Here is an 18,810-nt window from a genome sequence, read left to right as displayed (position 1 = left end):
ATTTTCGGTCAGGTCATGCCTTGACCTGAGGTCAAATTTTCAAGTTGACCTTTCAATGTCAAGTTATAGTTCTTTCGATGCGTCTTGACGAGAGGAACATGATGCCGGTAAAAGTACCCTCGTGCAAGGCTTGTGTCAAAAGTTATTGCAGAAAAACTGTTTCCGAAAAAAAATCGGTTTTTTTGGCAGTTTTTGACCCCTGCAGGCAACACTGTTGGGCTAGGTCAAATCTGAGTAAATTACTCAGAAAGGGCGTTAAAGGGCTAACGAATGCGCTTTTCGTCGGCGCTGTAGTTCTATTCATATTGGTTCCCGAGTTATGCGTTGCTATCTTGGAAATTGTCGACATTCTCCCTGAAAATCAGCGAAATTTTGCCTTCAATGACCTCTGGTGAACTGATCTTTGACCTGACCAACAAAAAAAGATGGAAGTGATAACGTCATTATTTTTGGCGCTCTTTCGAACGCCGCCTTTGGCGTATCGCTACGTGGCCCAGGAGCCGAGTTAGAAGGGGGTGTTCAACCCCCCCCCCCCCCAGCAAGGCGTGGAAATCCAGAACCCCCAGTGGGGCGCGGGCTAAGAAACAAACTGAACATAATTTGACCAAATCTGCACCTAACTAATTTAACCGCGCCCCGCTGGGAGGCAGAATCTGCCCCCTCCCGTTTTTCGCCAATAAGTTCTAAACGCGTCACGCCAGCGACGTCATACTTTCAGTACCTTATCATACATCAATTTAACATATTCCCTGAAAATTTGAGCGAAATTCGTCGGATTTTTTTTTTTAAGAAAATGACGTTTAGGTAAGTGACGTCATGTCACGCCATTTTCGCCTCAAAACGGCAAAATTTCAAACGCCGCTAACATCTGTATTTTTTAAGGAATCAAGACGTAACAAAAAAGCTATTCGTGATTCTACTTTGTCTATCAAACGGCTGTCTCGTTTTTGTTGTTGAAAACTTCCGATTTTGGCCCAAATTTAAAAAACTGACTTTTTCGGGAAAATAGTTATAAAATCCAAAATATTGACCGTATCGAAAAAAAACAGAACATATAAAAGAGAATTGGTCTATGTGCACCTACACACCAATTGTTAGAAGAATCGGCTCAAAAATGTGGGAGTTATTCTAAGTTTTATGACGTCACGCCACACAAAAATTTTGAAAAACAAATATTTTTCTTTTAATTTCTACACCTCGTACGGAAACAAAAATAGCACCATTAGATTCGCCGTGAAAAACCATGCATCAGATAAACACCTTTTTAGGTCTTAACAATCAACTTCAAAATTTGACCTCACTTGACCTGACCTTGACCTAACCTCGACCTGAAATTCATCCAGATATGGTCCATATCACTTATTGAGTGTGCCTATTGAATGCTTTGAATAAAATGACCCATAAAACATGTGTCGCACATGCCCTTTTCTATAGTTCGTTTTTGGTGACCTCACCTGACCTTGACCATGACCTTTGCATGATATTGTAAGCAACGAATATTGTTTTGGTAGCCTAAAAACACGTTTTGGGCAATCAGTATCAGTCCATTCTTCGGCACCTACGGTGCAAGGCCGATACTGTAGAAACTTGCATTTTGTAACCTTGACCTGACCTTGACCTGACCTCTGACCTACTGAAGCAAAAAAGGGCTCTTAAGATACGCTTAAGATTGCCGTTTTCCCCGTCTTTCTACGACCATTGGTTCGGAAGTTAGACAGGGGGGTAGAATCTGCCCCCCCCCCCCCCAATAGGTACTACATAGCGAATAGCCGTCGCGAAAACGGCTATTGTTACCCATGGCTAAAAAAGGTGAAGCGATGGAACTTCATATTGTTTTATACGACACTTTGGATGATTTAATGCGTGTTTACGTCTTACGACGGCATTCGTCATGAAATGTCACAATCCTACAAAAAAAACTCCAGTGACATCATGCTTTTTTTACCTACTTTCATTTATGCCTATTCTCGCCACTGCCCTGTGCCGAGCTGACGGTGAGCCTCCGTGAATCACGCTTTGTTCACATGAAGGTTGTGTTTTCGTTATTCGAACGAAACACTGATGGATCGAAGGTTACGCTGTATTATTCTGACTCTGATAATTTAGCAATCGGTTTAATCAATGATACTCTCAAATATATTTATGAGGGACAGACAGAAGTGAGCTAATTACTGACTCTAATGACAGACACCGATCGCGGCACTCGCTATGGCACGTGCAATACAGACGCCGCAGATTGTCGTCACCATGGAAACGCCGCACAGCGTCCCCGTGAGATTCTGCCTCGGAAGAATAATCTAACCTGACACGCACACAAAGCACAATAAGCAAAACATATCATTCAGTGCCCGGACCCCGGGTTTGAGTGGCGCGGGTGCGAGGGTCCCTCCGCCGGTTCGACTAGCATTCTGTACCGTCTTACACCGCCTATCCAGTGCGACAGAGCCGCTCTAGCCTACACGGGCCAGCTGCCAACGGCCAGTCCCGACTACAGAGAGGTAACGCAGCGGGCCTGCAGCTGAGCTCCGAGCGGGCGTCTCGGCGGTGAGTAGCCTCGTCCCGGGGGACGCGCAGGTCACGGTGCGCCGGTAGCCTCTCCCCAGGTGCGCGGCAGACGGGCGGACAGCACAGAACAACACCGCGTGAACAGCCTCGTCAGATACGTTCCGGTACTTGTAAACTAACTAGTAACTAACTAGATCGACGGACAGGTCTGGCTTGAGCCAGGCCCGCAGCTGTGCGTAATGCATATGTACAGAAACAGCGACCCTCGGGAATAGGATCTATCTCACCGGAAACTTTTGGCATTATTTTGTAGTCACCTCGGAAGTCGGAATGCCGGAAATGGCAACACTAAGATGTCATCCACTACTTACTTCAGTACAATGTGCCGGTTACATTCCGAGAAGTGCAAATGGAAATGCGCAAAACTTAATCACGGCTTTTATTTCGGCTGCACGGAACCGGTCTGCCGGCCGAGTGCAGCATTTGTGCCGTTTTCCTTGACAATGACAACACAAGGTTACGCCAGCACGGGCGCCTAGAACTCTACGTCATGGGAAAGATGGCATACTATATGTTATCAATGCCGAGGCGCGAACAATCAGGGTACGCTGCCTGTCGGTCCAGAAATTGAACAGGGAACAATGGCTGTTGCCTACCTGTCATTTGTTTAGCTCTACGGAATGACACCTATAAGTTCTATAAAATAGGCATGCAGTAAATCAATATCATTATGACTGATCATTACTTTGCCTCATTATAATTTCTGGACCAATAGGCGACAGCCCCAAGACAACTGAGGAACGTTTGTGTAAGATATACACTACAGTTGGTGACATATCGCGGGGACATTAATGGTAACGTGAATCGCACATGATGAGGACTCGAGGATGACTCGATAATGTGCCACCATCGCTCGACACAACGACGACCGCGCGCACAACATAATAATAAATAAATAACAAATAGGCGGCCGTCCGGCGCGGCGCTACCGCCGCCCGGCGCCCGGCTGGGACTTTATATGACTCGCGCGGCCTGCACAGCCGCCGCCCAATACTGGCGCCCTCTAGGCGTTTGACTCCTTGAGGCTGTCGAAGTAGCGCATCAGCTCGTCGTAGTCCATGCCGAGGCCGAGCTCGGCGGCCGCCTGGCGCGCCTCGGGCTCGGAGCGGGCGCGCAGCAGCGGGTTCTCGACCACGTTGGCGCGTCGGACGGCCGCCTGGCGCGCCGCCGGCCGGACGAACGGCGCCGCCTGGCGGCCGCCGGGCGGCGCTGCTGCCGGCGCCTGGTGCGGGGGCACCGGCGGCGGAGCGCAGGACGTGTCCTCCGACTCCGAGGGCAGCTCCTCCTCCCCGTCCTCCTCGTACAGACAACTGCCGGCGCACAGAGGGAGGACGGTCACAGCGCGTCACTAGGCATTACGGCACAGAGGGAAGGACGAGGTCACAGCGTGTACCCCAGACAGCATTGACTGATACGGACGTTGTGAATGGTACTTGGGGCATTTTCAACTGGATGTTTAAAGGGAACGCTTCTCTTTGATGACAATCTAATGTTGGCTGGTAATGGAAGGTCAGGTTCAGAGGGTCTGGGCAAACCCTCAGATGTGTCCTGCAGCCACAGGAGTATATAACAACATCAGTGGCACTCACACCCGCTTCCTTCAAGTTGCTATATTAGAGAAGTTCAGAAGCAGGCGGTGCGTGTTACAGAGTCACGGGGGCAGAAGATCGCTGGCTACATATCCTGGAAGCCGACCAGTCTGATAAATGCCAGCAGCTGACGCCTGGCTTCAGCCCGCAGCCGCTGCTCTTTCTGGTAGCTCAACTTTAATCAAAGCCCAATCTCTCATCCGTGCCACAGCGACCTTTCATGGAATTTTCGAGCGGTCGGGCTCGGTCACAGCGGGCGTTCCGGCCACGCTCTGACGATCAGCAGGCTGTCGGGATGGGAGCTGCAGCAGCGCTCTGGCTGCAGTGCCTGGGAGCTGCAGTGGGGTGGACCGCCGTCGAATCAGGGAGCTGCGGGCTGCAGTGCCGGCGTGGACCGCTGCACAGCTCGGAAGCTGCGAGTGCTTATGTATGTATTTATGCAGTATGCACATAGTTAGACATTACCCACCCACAGAATTTGGCATTGACATATACGTTTGTTTGTTTGTTGGCGTTCAAGGGCACGTGCCCCTTATTTAGCATACACCCAAAGCGGAGTGCAGTTGATAAGTACGATAGCCTATAGTTATTCAATATTCATTCATGTTATGAGACTGCGCCGCTGAGCTCTGCTGCATTCATGTCCGTGCTCTCTGTAGCATTGAATGCAGCGCTCCTATTTCCAATATCTGTAGACTTGGACAGCGGACGAAAACTAACATCCGGCTTATCAAGTCACGCTCAAACATCGCTCATTCTAATCGGGAAACAGCCGCCAAACACATTTCCTTCCCTGAATAGTTAGCTACGACTGCTCGGATTTTTTTCACCGCAGCTTCCAAACTCATTTCTTTTGGATAGCCCTCTGGTATCCGCCGCTGATTTCTTTCGACTGAAATGGTGAAACTCGACGAAAATCTAATTCGGAGTCTGCCATCGAGCTCGGTTTCTGCTCGTTGCCGGCGGCGGCGTCCATTTCTGCCGGCTACTCGGGCCCTAATGGCTTTGTTTGTTTGAGTCTGGCCGGCGCGGCAGGTCGGCCACTTGCCGCGGACGAATCTGCCCACCAAGTCGATGGATGGGGGCCGCGTCGGCTTCGACGCCTGTTGCCATGGAGACGGTCGGCAGTCAGCGCAGTATATCGCCGTGGGGGAGAGCGGCACGGCGGTCTGCGGGTCTGCGGTGCCTGCCAGATGACTGGACCGCGAACCGAGCGGTGACAGGAGCGAAACACAGCTCCGCAGCGGCCGGCCATGTCGGACTTTGGTATTCTGGGTCGCTGGGGAAGGTTTGTGCATTCTGTGAGATTCCAGGATGTGTCAGCGGGCGTGACTAACCAGCTTTGCTTTGAAAGAGCGTCCAGTAGGTATACACATATTCGCTGTATGTAGCTATGGACGGGTTGGATGTCGCGCTGAAATCACCTGGCAAGTCTCCAGTCTGGCATTACTTCCCGGAGGTCAATTGTCTGATTAGACAAAGTATATAAATGCTGGGGGAAATATGGAAATGACATAAGTCAGCGCAACTATGGATCAAATAATGATCTTTTTAAGCAATAGTAATGAGTAGGTAAACCGTAAAAGCACAAGGAAATACAAAAAATGGTGCAAGGTCCGAGAAACCTTTTTATTAGCTATGCGCTATCGGTCTTGAAAAGTATTTTCGAAATTATGGATCTCTATTTTATTTACGTGGGCGTCACTGTGCGAGCAATATTCGCCCAATTGCAGCCGTCGGAAATGATATAACTACGTGATGTTTACGTTTTGGGTAAAAGCCAAAAGATGTAGCAATAAATAACGAAGTGAATCAGTATGATGCATGATGCATCACCTAGCTTGTAATCTACCAAGGCACGCACGGACACATCATAGAGCCCCACAGGCTTCAGGAGATCGAATTCAGTATCTCCTCTTTAGTTACTCAGAGGTACCTCCGATTCACGATATGCGCCGCACGCGGCAGTTTTATTCCCGGCAGTAGGCCCAGGTGGCTCGTCAAAATCTCGCGCCCACGCTCTCAGCGGGCCTCAGGATCCGCAGTGGCCGAGAGACGTTTGACTGATAGCTGAGTAAGGCTATAGGTCAGGTCATCGAAGGTCGATTGGTGCGACTAGTGATAGGTGACCGGTGTGACACGAACCGTCGGCAGGTGGGCGGCTGGCATGGTGTGCGTGGAGTGGCATGGGTCGGCGGTCGGCTGGTGGGCGCCTGGCATGGTGTGCGTGAAGTGCAGCATGGGTCGGCGGTCGGCCGAGACAGACGGACGGTCGGTGGTGTATCGCCATGAGCCGTCAGATGAAATTCGACGGTAGCCGTCCACGTTCGGTAACCGGCGGTCGACCGGCTCACAGAAGGGCGCCAGATGCCACAGAAGCGTCTCACACACACCCTGACTGTCCCATGCAGAGCTCTCCCAGTAAGAGTTAACAGCGGGTGGCATTGCCCAGGAATCTGTCCCGGGAGACCAACATTTTAGGTCCAAGAGCACCTTCATGGCACACCCTGACAGGTCGGCGGCGGTCCTCGGACTGTCACGCCGTCAATCGCAGACAGTAAAACTGCAGAGCTTTGTAGCACCACTGCGAGACTACTCGCACCGCCTCAGACTCCGATCCGACCGAACGTTCAAGCGCCGGGAGCTGGCACCTAGGGCTCAATCCCGGTCGTTTTCAACCGCTGTGACCGCTATCAGTGGGTCCACTGAGACCACCACGCCTGACAAGGGCTGGTCCCCCGGCGAGCGTCTGCCACATCCAGTCTATCTAACAGCGCTTTAACCCGGCGCCTGGGGCGGTACCTCTCCTCTTGCAGAAGTCTCCAGGGATTGACCACGTCTCTCTCTCTCTCTCTCTCTCTCTCTCTCTCTCTCTCTCTCTCTCTCTCTCTCTCTCTCTCTCTCTCTCTCTCTCTCCTCTCTCTCTCTCTCTCTCTCTCTCTCTCTCTCTCTCTCTCTCTCTCTCTCTCTCTCTCTCTCTCTCTCCCTCTCTCTCTCTCACCCTCTCTCTCTCCCTCTCCCCTCTCTCTCTCCTCCCCCGTCAGCACCTCCCACGTCCGTCGGCGTGCCGTTCCGCCCTGTGCCGTTCCGCCCTGTCGGCGGCCGTGCCGAGTCGTCCCGTCCCTCCACCGCAGCCACGCCAACCACGCGGGGCGGTGCCAGTCCGAGACGGTAACTCGACTGGAGGCGGCCCGTGTGGAGTGGGGACTTCAGAGCCCGGGAGGGGCTGCAGAGGGTGAGAGGAGTCGGAGGGTGTGAATGACAACGAGCGACATGGATGGGGCGGGGAGTTGAGCCGAGGCGAGACACGGAGTGGAACGGTGTCGGCCGGCGGCCCGTGAAGGGCGCCGGGCGGACATATTCGTCTCAGGGTGGACTGGGTGCCCACTGCCCATCCCTGTCTAGTGTCCATCCAGGGGGTCGGTATGGGACATTGGGATCGAGCCAAGGGTAACACTCACACAGCCTTTTTGGTTAAACAGCTAACTTTTGTCCCTATGGCTGGTCGTCACATCGTATCATGTCGGCGAAACTTTGACAAGGTGAGCCATCTAATTTTACTTAGCAAATGAGTCAGCTCTTATCATTGGCACCAGGCTGCCTAGTTATCAGCTGAAATTGTTAGCCGTTGGCACATCGTCGGAGCTTATAAATGAAGCGACTTCAGATCTTCGAGCAGCCGTCGGACAAAAGTTTCTACGACGGTCGTTAATACTCGACAGTCTGGACAGAATTTACTGTGGGATGAAAGGCTAATAAATATTATATTACATTTTATCATTGGGTAACACATAGTATTAGCACAGCTACGTGTTTTATACCAATGTCCATGGTCATCAATTCTCAGCATACAGAGCAAAAGCATTCAAAGAACAATGCAATGGATATCATCTGGAATATGGGTAATATCCGTAAACAATGTCGGCCTATACACTTTTGTCTGAAATGGACCTGATCGTTACCAGTCATTTTTTTTTCAGCTGATGTTCAGGCACGTTCAGTCATTTTTTAGCAAGATGTTCTAATGTTGTGAGGCATTGCGGGTCAAGCCAGGTTATACTCGTGTTAACTGTTAACCGAAGGGAACAGCGTATCTTTGCGTAGACCAAACTACCTGCAAAAAGGACACCATCCCCGCCTAGCCTGCGGCCCCGCCCCTCCACTCACACACACGGACAGTGAGACACGTACCCGACATTCTGGTAGAGTGGCTGGTCGGAGCGGCTCTTCACAAATGTCCTGCTGTCGACGGCCTTCTGCGGCGGCGGCTTCCTCCGCTGCTTCTTCTGCTGCTGCTGCTGCTGCTGCTGCTGCTGCTGCTGCTGCTGGTCCTGGCGCTCCTGCAGCAGCTGCTGGTGCTGCTGCAGCCGCTGCTGCTGGCCGCCGGCCGCCGCAGAGCCGGCCGGCTGCTGCGGGTTCACTGTGATGTGCAGGTCACGCTCGCGGCTGGCCGGCGGGAACCGGTCCACGTTGGCGTTCATGTCGCTGACGGCCAGCTGGCTCTGCGAGCACGAGCTGCGCGTGGCCACGTGCTCCAGGCTGGAGCGGCCCAGCCACACCCAGTCCTGGGCGTTGGCGTGCGACTGGCGCGCGCCGCCGACGCCGCCCTCCTTGTTGGCACGCTTCACCTGGGTTAGGAAGACGGTGGACGCATATTGACATGTCAGACTGCGAGTTATACGACGCATGAGGATATGTCGAGATAAAACTCATGAATGAGATTTTCGTTCGGATTACCAATGTCTACGCAATATAAAATACTAAATAACTAACGCCTATCCAGCATTCGTTGGGAAATAGCTAATTGCCAGTACTTGCATCAACAGCAGCGATAATGATCATGATATCTCTGACCGCATCATCAGACTCTAACCGCCTCAGTCACCTGTCCTGCGTAGACGAAGCAGGCGGCGATGAAGATGGCGATGACCACGCAGAAGACGCCGAGCAGGATGAACATGCCGACCTCGAGCGGCTGCAGCCGGTGGCCGGAGCCGTGCGGGTGCCGCTTGGCGCCCACAGACACCGAGGCGCCGTCCTTGCCGGCCTTCACGGCGTCCTCCAGCACCTGAACATAGGGGGAGAGGTGATTGGTGGGGTCAATCTTCAGCTTTGTAGGGACGGTGAGGTGCGGAGGAAACGAGCAGGGAAAGAGAGAGGGAACGAAATAATTTTTAGTGGGTTAGCCCTGGGAGAGCTTTTATCGGTTTAGACGTGATAGGTACACATTTACACCATGGTTATGTGCTTTTAAGACAACTTGTGTAATACTTTGAAGCTGGAGATGGCATCGTAAACGTTTAGATTTTCTTTTTCAAGACACATCACAGGCACTAGATGAATTATCCAAAGGCCTTTAAAGGTCATTGCCTCTAAGTTTTGACAGTGCCCCAAAGCCACGGAAACTGAACTTTACCACGCGACAGAACTGTTTTGACACCGTGGCAGAGCCTGACCTTTGAAGTTAATCACCTTAAAATGGCGCTTTAAACATGTGACAAACCCAAGCGACACCGTCCAGAATTCCAGCGGAATGAAATTTTCTGAAATGTTTCGGTGGGGCTATTGAAGCATTAGTCCAAGTGGCCCATCCGTGTGTCGCTGCAGCTGTTAAGTGGTCTGTCTGTCACTGAAGCTGTTATGTGGTCCGTCTGTGATTTGTCTCGCGGATGCTGTCAGTCGCTGAAGCTGTCTGTGACCTGTCCTCCGTATGTGTCTGGCGTGTCCTCCCACCTGCTGCAGGCCGTGCCGCTCCCCTTCGTACAGCTCCGGCCGGCCCAGCAGGTGCGACGCGTCGTTCTGGATGCCCTCGGACAGAAACTGGCCTGGAAACTGCACCTCCACGTGCACGTAGGTGGTGGCCAGCTCCTCGTGGCGCCGCTTCCCACACGCCTCGTCCATCTCCAGAGAGACCTGAGCGGACGAGCGACAGCCTCAGTTAAACAGGTCGGGGCCAGAAATCAACGCTACCTGTTTATTCACATTGTTGGTGCATAAGCGAGACTCGAGACGTTTACTAAACAGCGTAAACGAGAGAGATGGCTTGATTGGGTGACGGGAAGAGCGGGAGAGAGTCGAGTTGAGAGAGATGGGACGCGTGGACTGAATGCAGAGACAGAGGGGGAGGAGAGGATGCAGCCCCTCTGCCGCCGGACGCTGAGGAGCGGCGCCATTCGCCGGGTGGGCTGTGAGTTACGGTCGGGTAGATAGCGGACACGGCCGGCCGCTCCGCAGAACCCCTCGGCTCAGAACGGAGTCCACTAATCTGAATAACGAGCGGCGCAGTCGAAATGGAGCTGCCGGCCACTGTCGCCACCGCCGAGAGGCTAGTTATGACCCGGCCCAGACGGCCAAGTAGCCCCGGCGCCGGTATCGAAGTTACGGGCGACGACCCGACATGACGCCGCGCTAAATGAAATCTTAAAATAGGCTCAGCGAGCCACTGAGGCGAGTGAATGGCTTCATTCGTTGAGTGGACCACAACGGTAATGGACGTAATGGATATCATATTTCCATGCGCAGTTGCCTCGTCGTTCAACGAACGAGGCAGCAACTCTTACAAACTTCCAGGGAACGTTCAAGGAAACCAGCTTGAGGCCAATTTATGCATTTGACATCAACCTGCCCTGGTCTCCCACGCCGATTATCCCGTCTCGGCCGAGTGTCTGAGCTCACCTTGATGAGTTTTCCCTTTCCGGGCGCGATGGCGAGCAGGCGCGTCTGGTGGCCGGTCTGCGGCGCCAGCGCCACCACGCGCGGCGCCAGCGTGTCCACGTCCAGCGCGTAGTTGGACGACTCGACGTCCGACAGCGGCGTGCGCGTGCCGTCACTGAACAGTAGCGTCAGGTCCAGCAGGCCCTCCTGTCGGTAGACAGTGGGAGGGAGGGTCAGGGGAGGCGGGAGCAGATTGGCCAGACGTCCGGCCGCGGTGGGAGGGTCAGGAGGGGGGAGCACACCAGGTGATTGACGGCGACTGCGAGGATGAGCTGCTGCATGTCTTTGTGACTTACGCGGAGAAAGGCATAGAAGAGACAAATAAATGAACAGCAAAAGGTGGGGTACCTATTGTTCCATTTGCTTCAACTTGAGGTATTCGAGCTACAAAATAAAATGATTCATCCTATAATGAATTGTTGTAAATCAGTGAGAACCTGTCAGCTATCGCCTCAGCGAGTCTCTCTTCTTCAGCGGCGGAAGGCCTTTGATCTGACCGTCTGGCGCTGTCGAATGGCGACTGTGCCATTGACGCGCCGTTGACACGCCGGCTCCGTGGGGAGCGGCGGGCGGCTCGGCCGCGGCCGGGACCAGTGATCAGCGGTGACCTCAGCCTCACTCCGTCAGCTGGACAGGGTGACGACACCGCGTACGACGGGCCGACGACAGGCGACGTGTTCGACGGATGACAACTGATACATTCTAAATGTAAGTGTAACTGGGACATTAACAATTTCACGTATGTACGATATATGGATGATTTTTTTATGACTCCGAGTAAAAACGTTTTACATTCATCGCAGCCTGATCTTTATTTATGATTTCGGAATAAGGTCATTTTAACGATACTTCATTGCATTTTGTAGATTGTTTGATCAGCTAACTTATTTTTTATAAGGTAGGTAGTTTTTAAAATAGGTTTATCACTGACACGTGGCCGTGCAGTTTTACAAGAAATGGACCGGTCCATCCGGGATCTGAACAGCTCTGCTCTGGCTGTCGCTGTCCTTCGGACTGAAGTGACCTTAAAAAGCAAACATCGGTGTTCAGTAGTCCAGGACGTCCGAAATAGCCCGGGCCAAGTTCAGCACTCGGCCAACATTTGCCACAGGATATTGCAGCCCTGAGTTGCAGACGAGTGATCTGATATACTCCGGTCTATCTTCGAGATCAGAGGTTGTTTCTCGGAACACTGTCGAAATCATCGACTGCATGCTAACTCCGTCTAACTTTCCTTTGACCTTTCAATGACACCTGATATAATAACCCATATCCGGGGCCGTCAATGCGAAATCATTCATTTTCATTTTTCGCGTGCCACCGAGCCTCCATAGGTCACCGGTGGGATCCGGTGCCGTCCTAAGCGGCCCGCTTCCCCTCAGCCCAGCCCGCCGGTACCACGGCGCCCCACACTCCACCCGGAAACCATCCAATAAGCCATCTGAGCGGATGTGATGGCTGCAGCCCGTCCGTCCGGCAGCTCTGGCTCAGACGAGTTAGGGTTCCGCCGGCCAGACGTCGGGTCCGTCAGTATCGACTCGGCCGCCACCCGCCGCTCCCCGGCAGCCCTCTGAGGCAGTCTGACCGAGCTGTGCGACCATCCGCCGGTGAGCGGTCGGCCGGCGGCGCACGGACAAGTGCGGTCGTAAATAATCCCCAGGGCCACGCCAGATGGACCGGCCTGCCAGAAAACAAACACGGGAGACTCGGCCGTATGGCTCGGTGCGTCCTGTGGCACGAGTCCTTACTTTGTGACCACAGACTGGCCTGATATTGACCTGAAATACAACATATTGACCTGATACTTACCTGAATTACCGCGTACAGACCTGGTACCGCGGTGGTTCGGCGTACTAACCTGATGCTGCACTGGTACTGACCTGGTACTGTGCCGTCAGCCGGCTGGTGACGCTGGCGGCCGCGTACTGACCTGTTACTGGGTCGTCAGCCGGGTGGTGGCGCTGGTGACGGCCGCGTACTGACCTGGTGATGCGTACTGACCTGGTACTGTGCCGTCAGCCGGCTGGTGACGCTGGTGACGGCCGCGTACTCGTTCTCGGCGCGGCGGGACACGGCCAGCTGCAGGCCGCTGATGACGGAGGCCTCCAGGGCGGCCACCGATACCCGGTCGCCGGTGACGCGGAACTCGCGGGACGCCACCTCGGCGCCCGTGATCGGCGACAGCAGCTGTCAGACGTCAGCGGAACACGGACAGTCAGCTGCTGTATACACTACAGGAACAGGGGATAGTCAGAGACTGTCGGGGGACAGGGGTACAGTCTGTACAGGTGTTGGACAATCAGCGGTAAACAACAGCAAACGGTCGTTCATATAACGATCGATAACAAGAACCTGATATTGAACATTCTTTCATTTTTGCATTGCGTTTCAATAGCTTGTCACGTGTCACGTTCTGATACCAGAAGTCGGCAGACTTTGGCAGCGCTGTGTAGTCTGGCACTCAGTGTTTCCCCCGCGGTCGGTGGAAGTGGGGCTCATTAGGTGGCCGTCGGCCGCCAAGTTCGTTAACTGGGAGGTGGTCGAGGAGCGATGCGCTCGTTAGGGCGGCGCCAGCCACCGTCCGCGGCCGGTAATGACAGCCACGCCCGCCGGGACGTGCCGGGACGTACTCCGGCCCGGGCGTACCGTCCGTGCTCGCTGACGCCGCTGTGCCCAGACAGTGCCACTCCGCCGGCGGTCGGATGGTCAGAGTTTGGACCAGAGGAGAACGCGGCCCACTTTGGACAGCAGGTTTAGTGCTCTCCAAACGAGCGGCCCACGGGTGGTATACGGGGGCGCCGACGGGGCACCGGGTGCACCGGCGCGTTCCAGGCTGGCGGAGGGCGCGGCCGACCCTGCCAACGGCCAAACATCGCCACTGGGGCGCCTCGAGAACAGACATAATGGGTCCGCGCTGAAAGACGGACAGTCGCCGGGCCCGGCTGCATTGTTTGAAGTAGCGAGTTCAAACTGGCATAGAGATAGTGCGACCGGCGAGGAGCCAAAGCGCCGTTTTATATTTGCGGTCTCGGATGAGTTGGCAGTGCATTCTGGGAAATACGAAATTGCCTGGTCTGCCTGAAAAACAGACGTTTCAATCTCATTTCGTCGTGTTTAGTTTAAATTAAACCGTCGTGGATCCAGCCATTTGTCTTGAATCCCGGGCTCTGCATCTTATAATTGTCTTCTAAGAGGTTATTATTACGCTAATCAGAGCATTTTTATGTGTGATGTCTCAATTATGCTGCTCCTGGGTTATATGGCTGTTCATCTTTCTTGTCTATTTTTTTTTTCTGGCCAAGAAATTAAATGCTATTAAGACAGCAGCTGTGAATGCTAATAACACCAAATGACACGTAGCTTGTGAGGCCACAAACTACGCTCTGGCGAACACTGCTAAATTTACGTCTGCCGAGCACGCGTTTCGCTATCATCAAACACCACTTTACAAGCCGGCCCGAGGCGGGAATGTGGGTGTGAGTCGTTTTACAGCCGTCTCTTTGACGGGTGGTGGGTGAGCGGAACGCGGCCCGTCGGCGTCTGGCCTTCGTCCGTCGGCCGTGCGCCGTGCCAGCGGCGTGTTTTGCGCAGCAGGAGCTCCGTCACCCGGCCGGACCGTCTCAGAGAGCTCGCCGGGCCAGAAGCTCCGGTAGCTTTGTGTGAGAGATTACGTTTGCTTGGACAGGACACAGGTCCGCTGAGTCAGGGCTGGGTGGCTGACTTTGGCCCGGGGAAGTCCACCTGTCTGAGTCTACCTGTCAGAACGGTTGTGAGTCAGCCGTTCATTCATTCCTCATCGCCACACCCTGTCAGCTCACCTGACGTCGGGCTGACGGAGTGACCGCTGAGGTGTCATCAGAGACGTTCAGCGTGTTCGGCTACGGCCACACTCTCCGTCTGCCCAGAAATTTTCTTATATTCCCGCGCCCTCCAGGCATTATTATTTCGACAAATCATCGAGATCGGCTAGCTCTTAACCCTCGTCCGCACATGGGGGGGGTTGCCACCCCCCCCGGCAGTCTTTCTGCTCTGCACTCAACATTTTTAGAGCTAGAAGGCTGATTTTTCGTATAGCTGCTCGTCTATCCTTTCTTGATGTCCACTGAAAATTTCAATTTTCTGTGATTTTTGGTTTCGGAGATATGACCTTGTTTTTCAGGTCATGTCATGACCCAAATGGCCAATTCTCAACATCTTGCGTTTGCCATGGGCCTTGTGAGCTTTTGACACCCTGATTTCGGCCTTTTTTGCCAGTCTTACCTCCCACCTATCATGGAACATGTTGTTCGACGATGTACAGGGGTCAAGGTCAGGGTCAAGGTCAACCTAGGTCATCTAAGATAATTGCGTTTTAGGCAAGCTGAATTTACTTTTTGTGAAGTTTTTTTGACTGCATTTTTGGTAAAAGCTTCTCAGATCATGATTTCATGTGATATGGACCCAAAAACAATCGGTGCACACATCAGTATACACACAGACACACACAGACATACAAACACATATAATTGACCTTGACCTAACTTGACCTGAAATGACCTCAGCAGCAAAATTCTGGTCGGATAGTGTGACAAAGAGGTTCTAGCTGGCTTGGCACCGGAAAACAGCATCGTCATCGGTATTCGATAAGCAGCGCACTTGATATCCAACGGTGACCCAAAGCAGCAACATTTTTTAGTTTGACCTGACCTGGAAGGTCAATGACTGACCTGAGAAGGTAAAACTGGGTATCATTGGATTCGTCTCTTCCCAAAGAATCTTTTTGGTCCTTACTGCTAAGCTCTATCTCCAACAGGAACGAAATGGCGCGGGGGGTGGCAACCCCCCCCCCCCCCCCATGTGCGTTCTAGGATGGGAAAATGGCATGTGCGGGCGAGGGTTAAACAGACTTTACCATCTCTTCTGCTATAGCCTCTCGATCAGCGGCGGGTCCGGATGTTGGACGAAATGTAAAACACGGGGCACACATCCGGTCGGCTCGCTGTGACTTTGTGCACAGAGGTGGTTTATCCCGCCCGACAGACCGACAGAGCGAGCTTTCCTGCGGCAATGTTTGTTCCGCTGATTCCAAGATTATCGATTCTAACACGGGTTGGTTTCCTGTCTCGCAGTGAACTTCTCGCACCACCTGCCTTTATCGGAGTCAATATGATTCTTCCTTCTCCTGCGGAGATTAGTTGATAATACATTTAGTTTGTCAACTTGAAAGAAGGTCACCTATACGTATGAACAGATGAGTATCCTTATAACATTTACAATGTCTGGATGCATCTTGTGCCCGAGTCACCGATTTGATTTTACATCAGTCAGGGTGATTACTGATTGGACACCCCACTACGAATTCGTCTCCCTTCTCGTGACTCGCGTGCCGTGCTGACCGTGCACGCGCGCCCGGATAGGGGTCGGCGTTGTCGGTATTGTAGCCGTTCCGTAGCCGCCGGGTGCAGTGGTATCGTGCCTGCAGTGGCACTGGACGCACAAAGAACGTGACCGTAGCAGGCAGACTCATAGGCGGCGGAACAGGGAGGGCACCGGGTCACCGTGCCCCCCCCCCCCTTGATTTTGGCATTTTAACATTAGCCCTATGGGCGTTGCTGGTTGCATGAAAAGAATGGGACCAAAAGTCAGCAGTGCCCCCCCCCCCCCTTAATGAAAGGTGTTCCGCCGCTACTGGGCAGACTGGCAATCAAACCGCTCCCTGGGGCATTCCCCAGACATGCCCTCTCCCCCCCCCTCAGACTGCCTGTTCTTTCCAGGTCACAGTGCAAGTGATATGGCGCAAGATACCGCCCCCAATGAACGGGTTACATTGCGCTGGGATCCAAAACTAATGGACAAAAATGAAGAACATTGAGACTGAGGCGCTGGGTATCTGCATTTATAAACAATTTGCTTACGGAGAGCGTGGATATTGTGCTAGATAATTTACAATATGCCAGATTAACCCTCGCCCTGGCAGGGCATTTTTCATAACACGGCCTGGCAGGGGGGGGGGTCGATGCGCCCCCCCCCTCGCGATTGGCTCCTATGGCACCTAGAAACACCAAATTTGGTAGGTAGGTGGGCCCCCTGGAGTTCTCGCCCCTGTGCAAATTTGGTTGCTCTAGGTCAATATTTAGGGGGTTTTAGGGGGTATAAATGTAAAAATTTCGCTAAAAACAGGTTAAAAGTTTTTCGCTTATAACTTTTGATCTAATTAAGATAGAGCAAAAAGAAAAGCACCAGTGAACTCAGCACGTCAAGGCGCGTCGAATAATATACTTTTTAGCTTGCTTAAGTGTACTTCAAGTTTTTCTTAAATTTTAAGTAAACTTAAATTAATAAATTAAGTTCTAGTTAACCAAATTGCATCATATCGCATATCATTCGATTCGGCTGATCACCAGGAACACAATGATAGGTACCATTTTTTAAGCTCTAGCGTCATTATGTGCCAAGTTATTGGCAAAAACGTCATTTGACCTCAGTTGACCTCATTTGACCTGACCCATGGATAAGTACACCAAACAAAGAAGCACCAAGTGACCTGCTGTTAAGTACCGTGGTTTCAAAGCACAAAAGTGATAGAACGAATTGGTAGTCTCCAGTATTTTCCGAATTTAGTATTTTCCAACAGGCTTAACATTACGACGTAATGACCTCTAACTGACCTCAGGTCAGTGACCTCAAAAAAGCCGGACTATATGTTATACAACTCGGTGAACTTAGCACATCCTGAAAGTTTGAAGGAAATCAGTCGAAAACTGTGAGTTGGACAGGTGCAAAAAGAAAATTGAAATTTGACCATGACCTTGTACCGGTTTTTCTGACCTGGTGACCTGACCCAAGGTCACCCGGACCTGAAATTTTCAGGTCATATGTAAAAAGGTTGCCCCATAGGCTGTGCCAAATTGCGCCGCCGTTTTTACGCTATCTTCGAAAAACCTTAACCCGCGACCTGGTGGGGGGGGGGCTGTTTTTTGCCCCCCTCCAGACTTTTCGATATATCTCCAGAACCGCTGCGCCGATCGTCACCAACCTTTCAGTACCCTCCCGGACATCAATTTTACACATTGTGACTAAAAAATTTTCCAAAGGCTATGATAGGTTGGCCGGAAATGACGTCAGAGTGACGTCATGTTCTGCCGTTTTCGACCCAAAAAAGGGTTTCGCAGGAAGAGCTGTCAGGCCTATAGCTTTGCAAATACAGAAAAATGATAAAGACATAAAAGCTGTACAATCAACAGGGCTACAAAACTGCTATCTCGGATTTATGAAATTTTTGGATTTTGACCCCCAAAAATCAAAAAATAAATTTTTTGAATATAATAATCGAAAAATCCAAAAAGTTTCTTTTAATTTCGCAAAAACCGGTATATATGTGATAGTCCTTACCGCCTCCCATCCACATACCAAATTTGAGATTGATACCTCTTTTTTGGCGAAGTTATAGCGAAAAACTGTTCAAAATTGATGACGTCAAATTTTCAAACTCAATTTTTAGCAATTCTAGACCCCGTAGCGCAAAACAAAGACCACCATTAGACTCCCCGTGACGAGCTGCATCGAATCAATACTCATTTTATGCAAAACTATCAACTTTAAAATTTGACCTTTTTTGGCCTGACCTTGACCTGACCTTGACCTGAACTTTACCAGAAAGTGACCTAAGCCGTACCTGATAGTCTTATAACCAACACCATTGAGTTGGAAATGAAAAATTGGCCATAAAACATGCATCACACAACCTTAGTACCTAAAGTTGGGCTCATTTGACCTGACCTGTGACCCTTGGTGACCTGACCTGTGACCTGACCTGGTATTGTCAGTGACCTCTAATAGCAACTTATCTACTAAGCAACTGACGCCCTGTCGCTGATTCTCGACAAAATGCGTTTTCCTCGGTGTTATAGCGCATTCCCTGGAAGACCCGTGAACGGTGAAACATTTCATCTTTGACCTGACC

At 51.9% G+C, this 18,810-nt stretch overlaps 1 protein-coding gene across 1 annotated transcript in view; it reads right to left on the bottom strand.

Annotated features, from left to right (window-relative positions):
• Window positions 1-2,062: 2,062 nt before the first annotated feature.
• Window positions 2,063-18,810, bottom strand: part of LOC122365406 (transmembrane protein 132E-like) — a 65,834-nt gene continuing 49,086 nt past the window's right edge. Inside the window, exons 10-15 of the mRNA XM_043336600.1 lie at window positions 12,870-13,055; window positions 10,830-11,015; window positions 9,888-10,067; window positions 9,040-9,222; window positions 8,346-8,782; window positions 2,063-3,875 (exon numbers count right to left, since the gene is read on the bottom strand). Coding sequence (XP_043192535.1) covers window positions 3,569-3,875; window positions 8,346-8,782; window positions 9,040-9,222; window positions 9,888-10,067; window positions 10,830-11,015; window positions 12,870-13,055 — 1,479 coding nt within the window. The 3' untranslated portion in view covers window positions 2,063-3,568. The remainder of the gene's footprint in view (window positions 3,876-8,345; window positions 8,783-9,039; window positions 9,223-9,887; window positions 10,068-10,829; window positions 11,016-12,869; window positions 13,056-18,810) is intronic.

The sequence above is a fragment of the Amphibalanus amphitrite genome, unplaced genomic scaffold, assembly GCF_019059575.1.
Source record: "Amphibalanus amphitrite isolate SeventyFive unplaced genomic scaffold, NRLGWU_Aamphi_draft 000738F_arrow, whole genome shotgun sequence".
NCBI classification, from domain to species: domain Eukaryota; kingdom Metazoa; phylum Arthropoda; class Thecostraca; order Balanomorpha; family Balanidae; genus Amphibalanus; species Amphibalanus amphitrite.
Note: the sequence above shows the minus strand (reverse complement) of the source record. Positions and strands in the feature narration are given on the sequence as shown.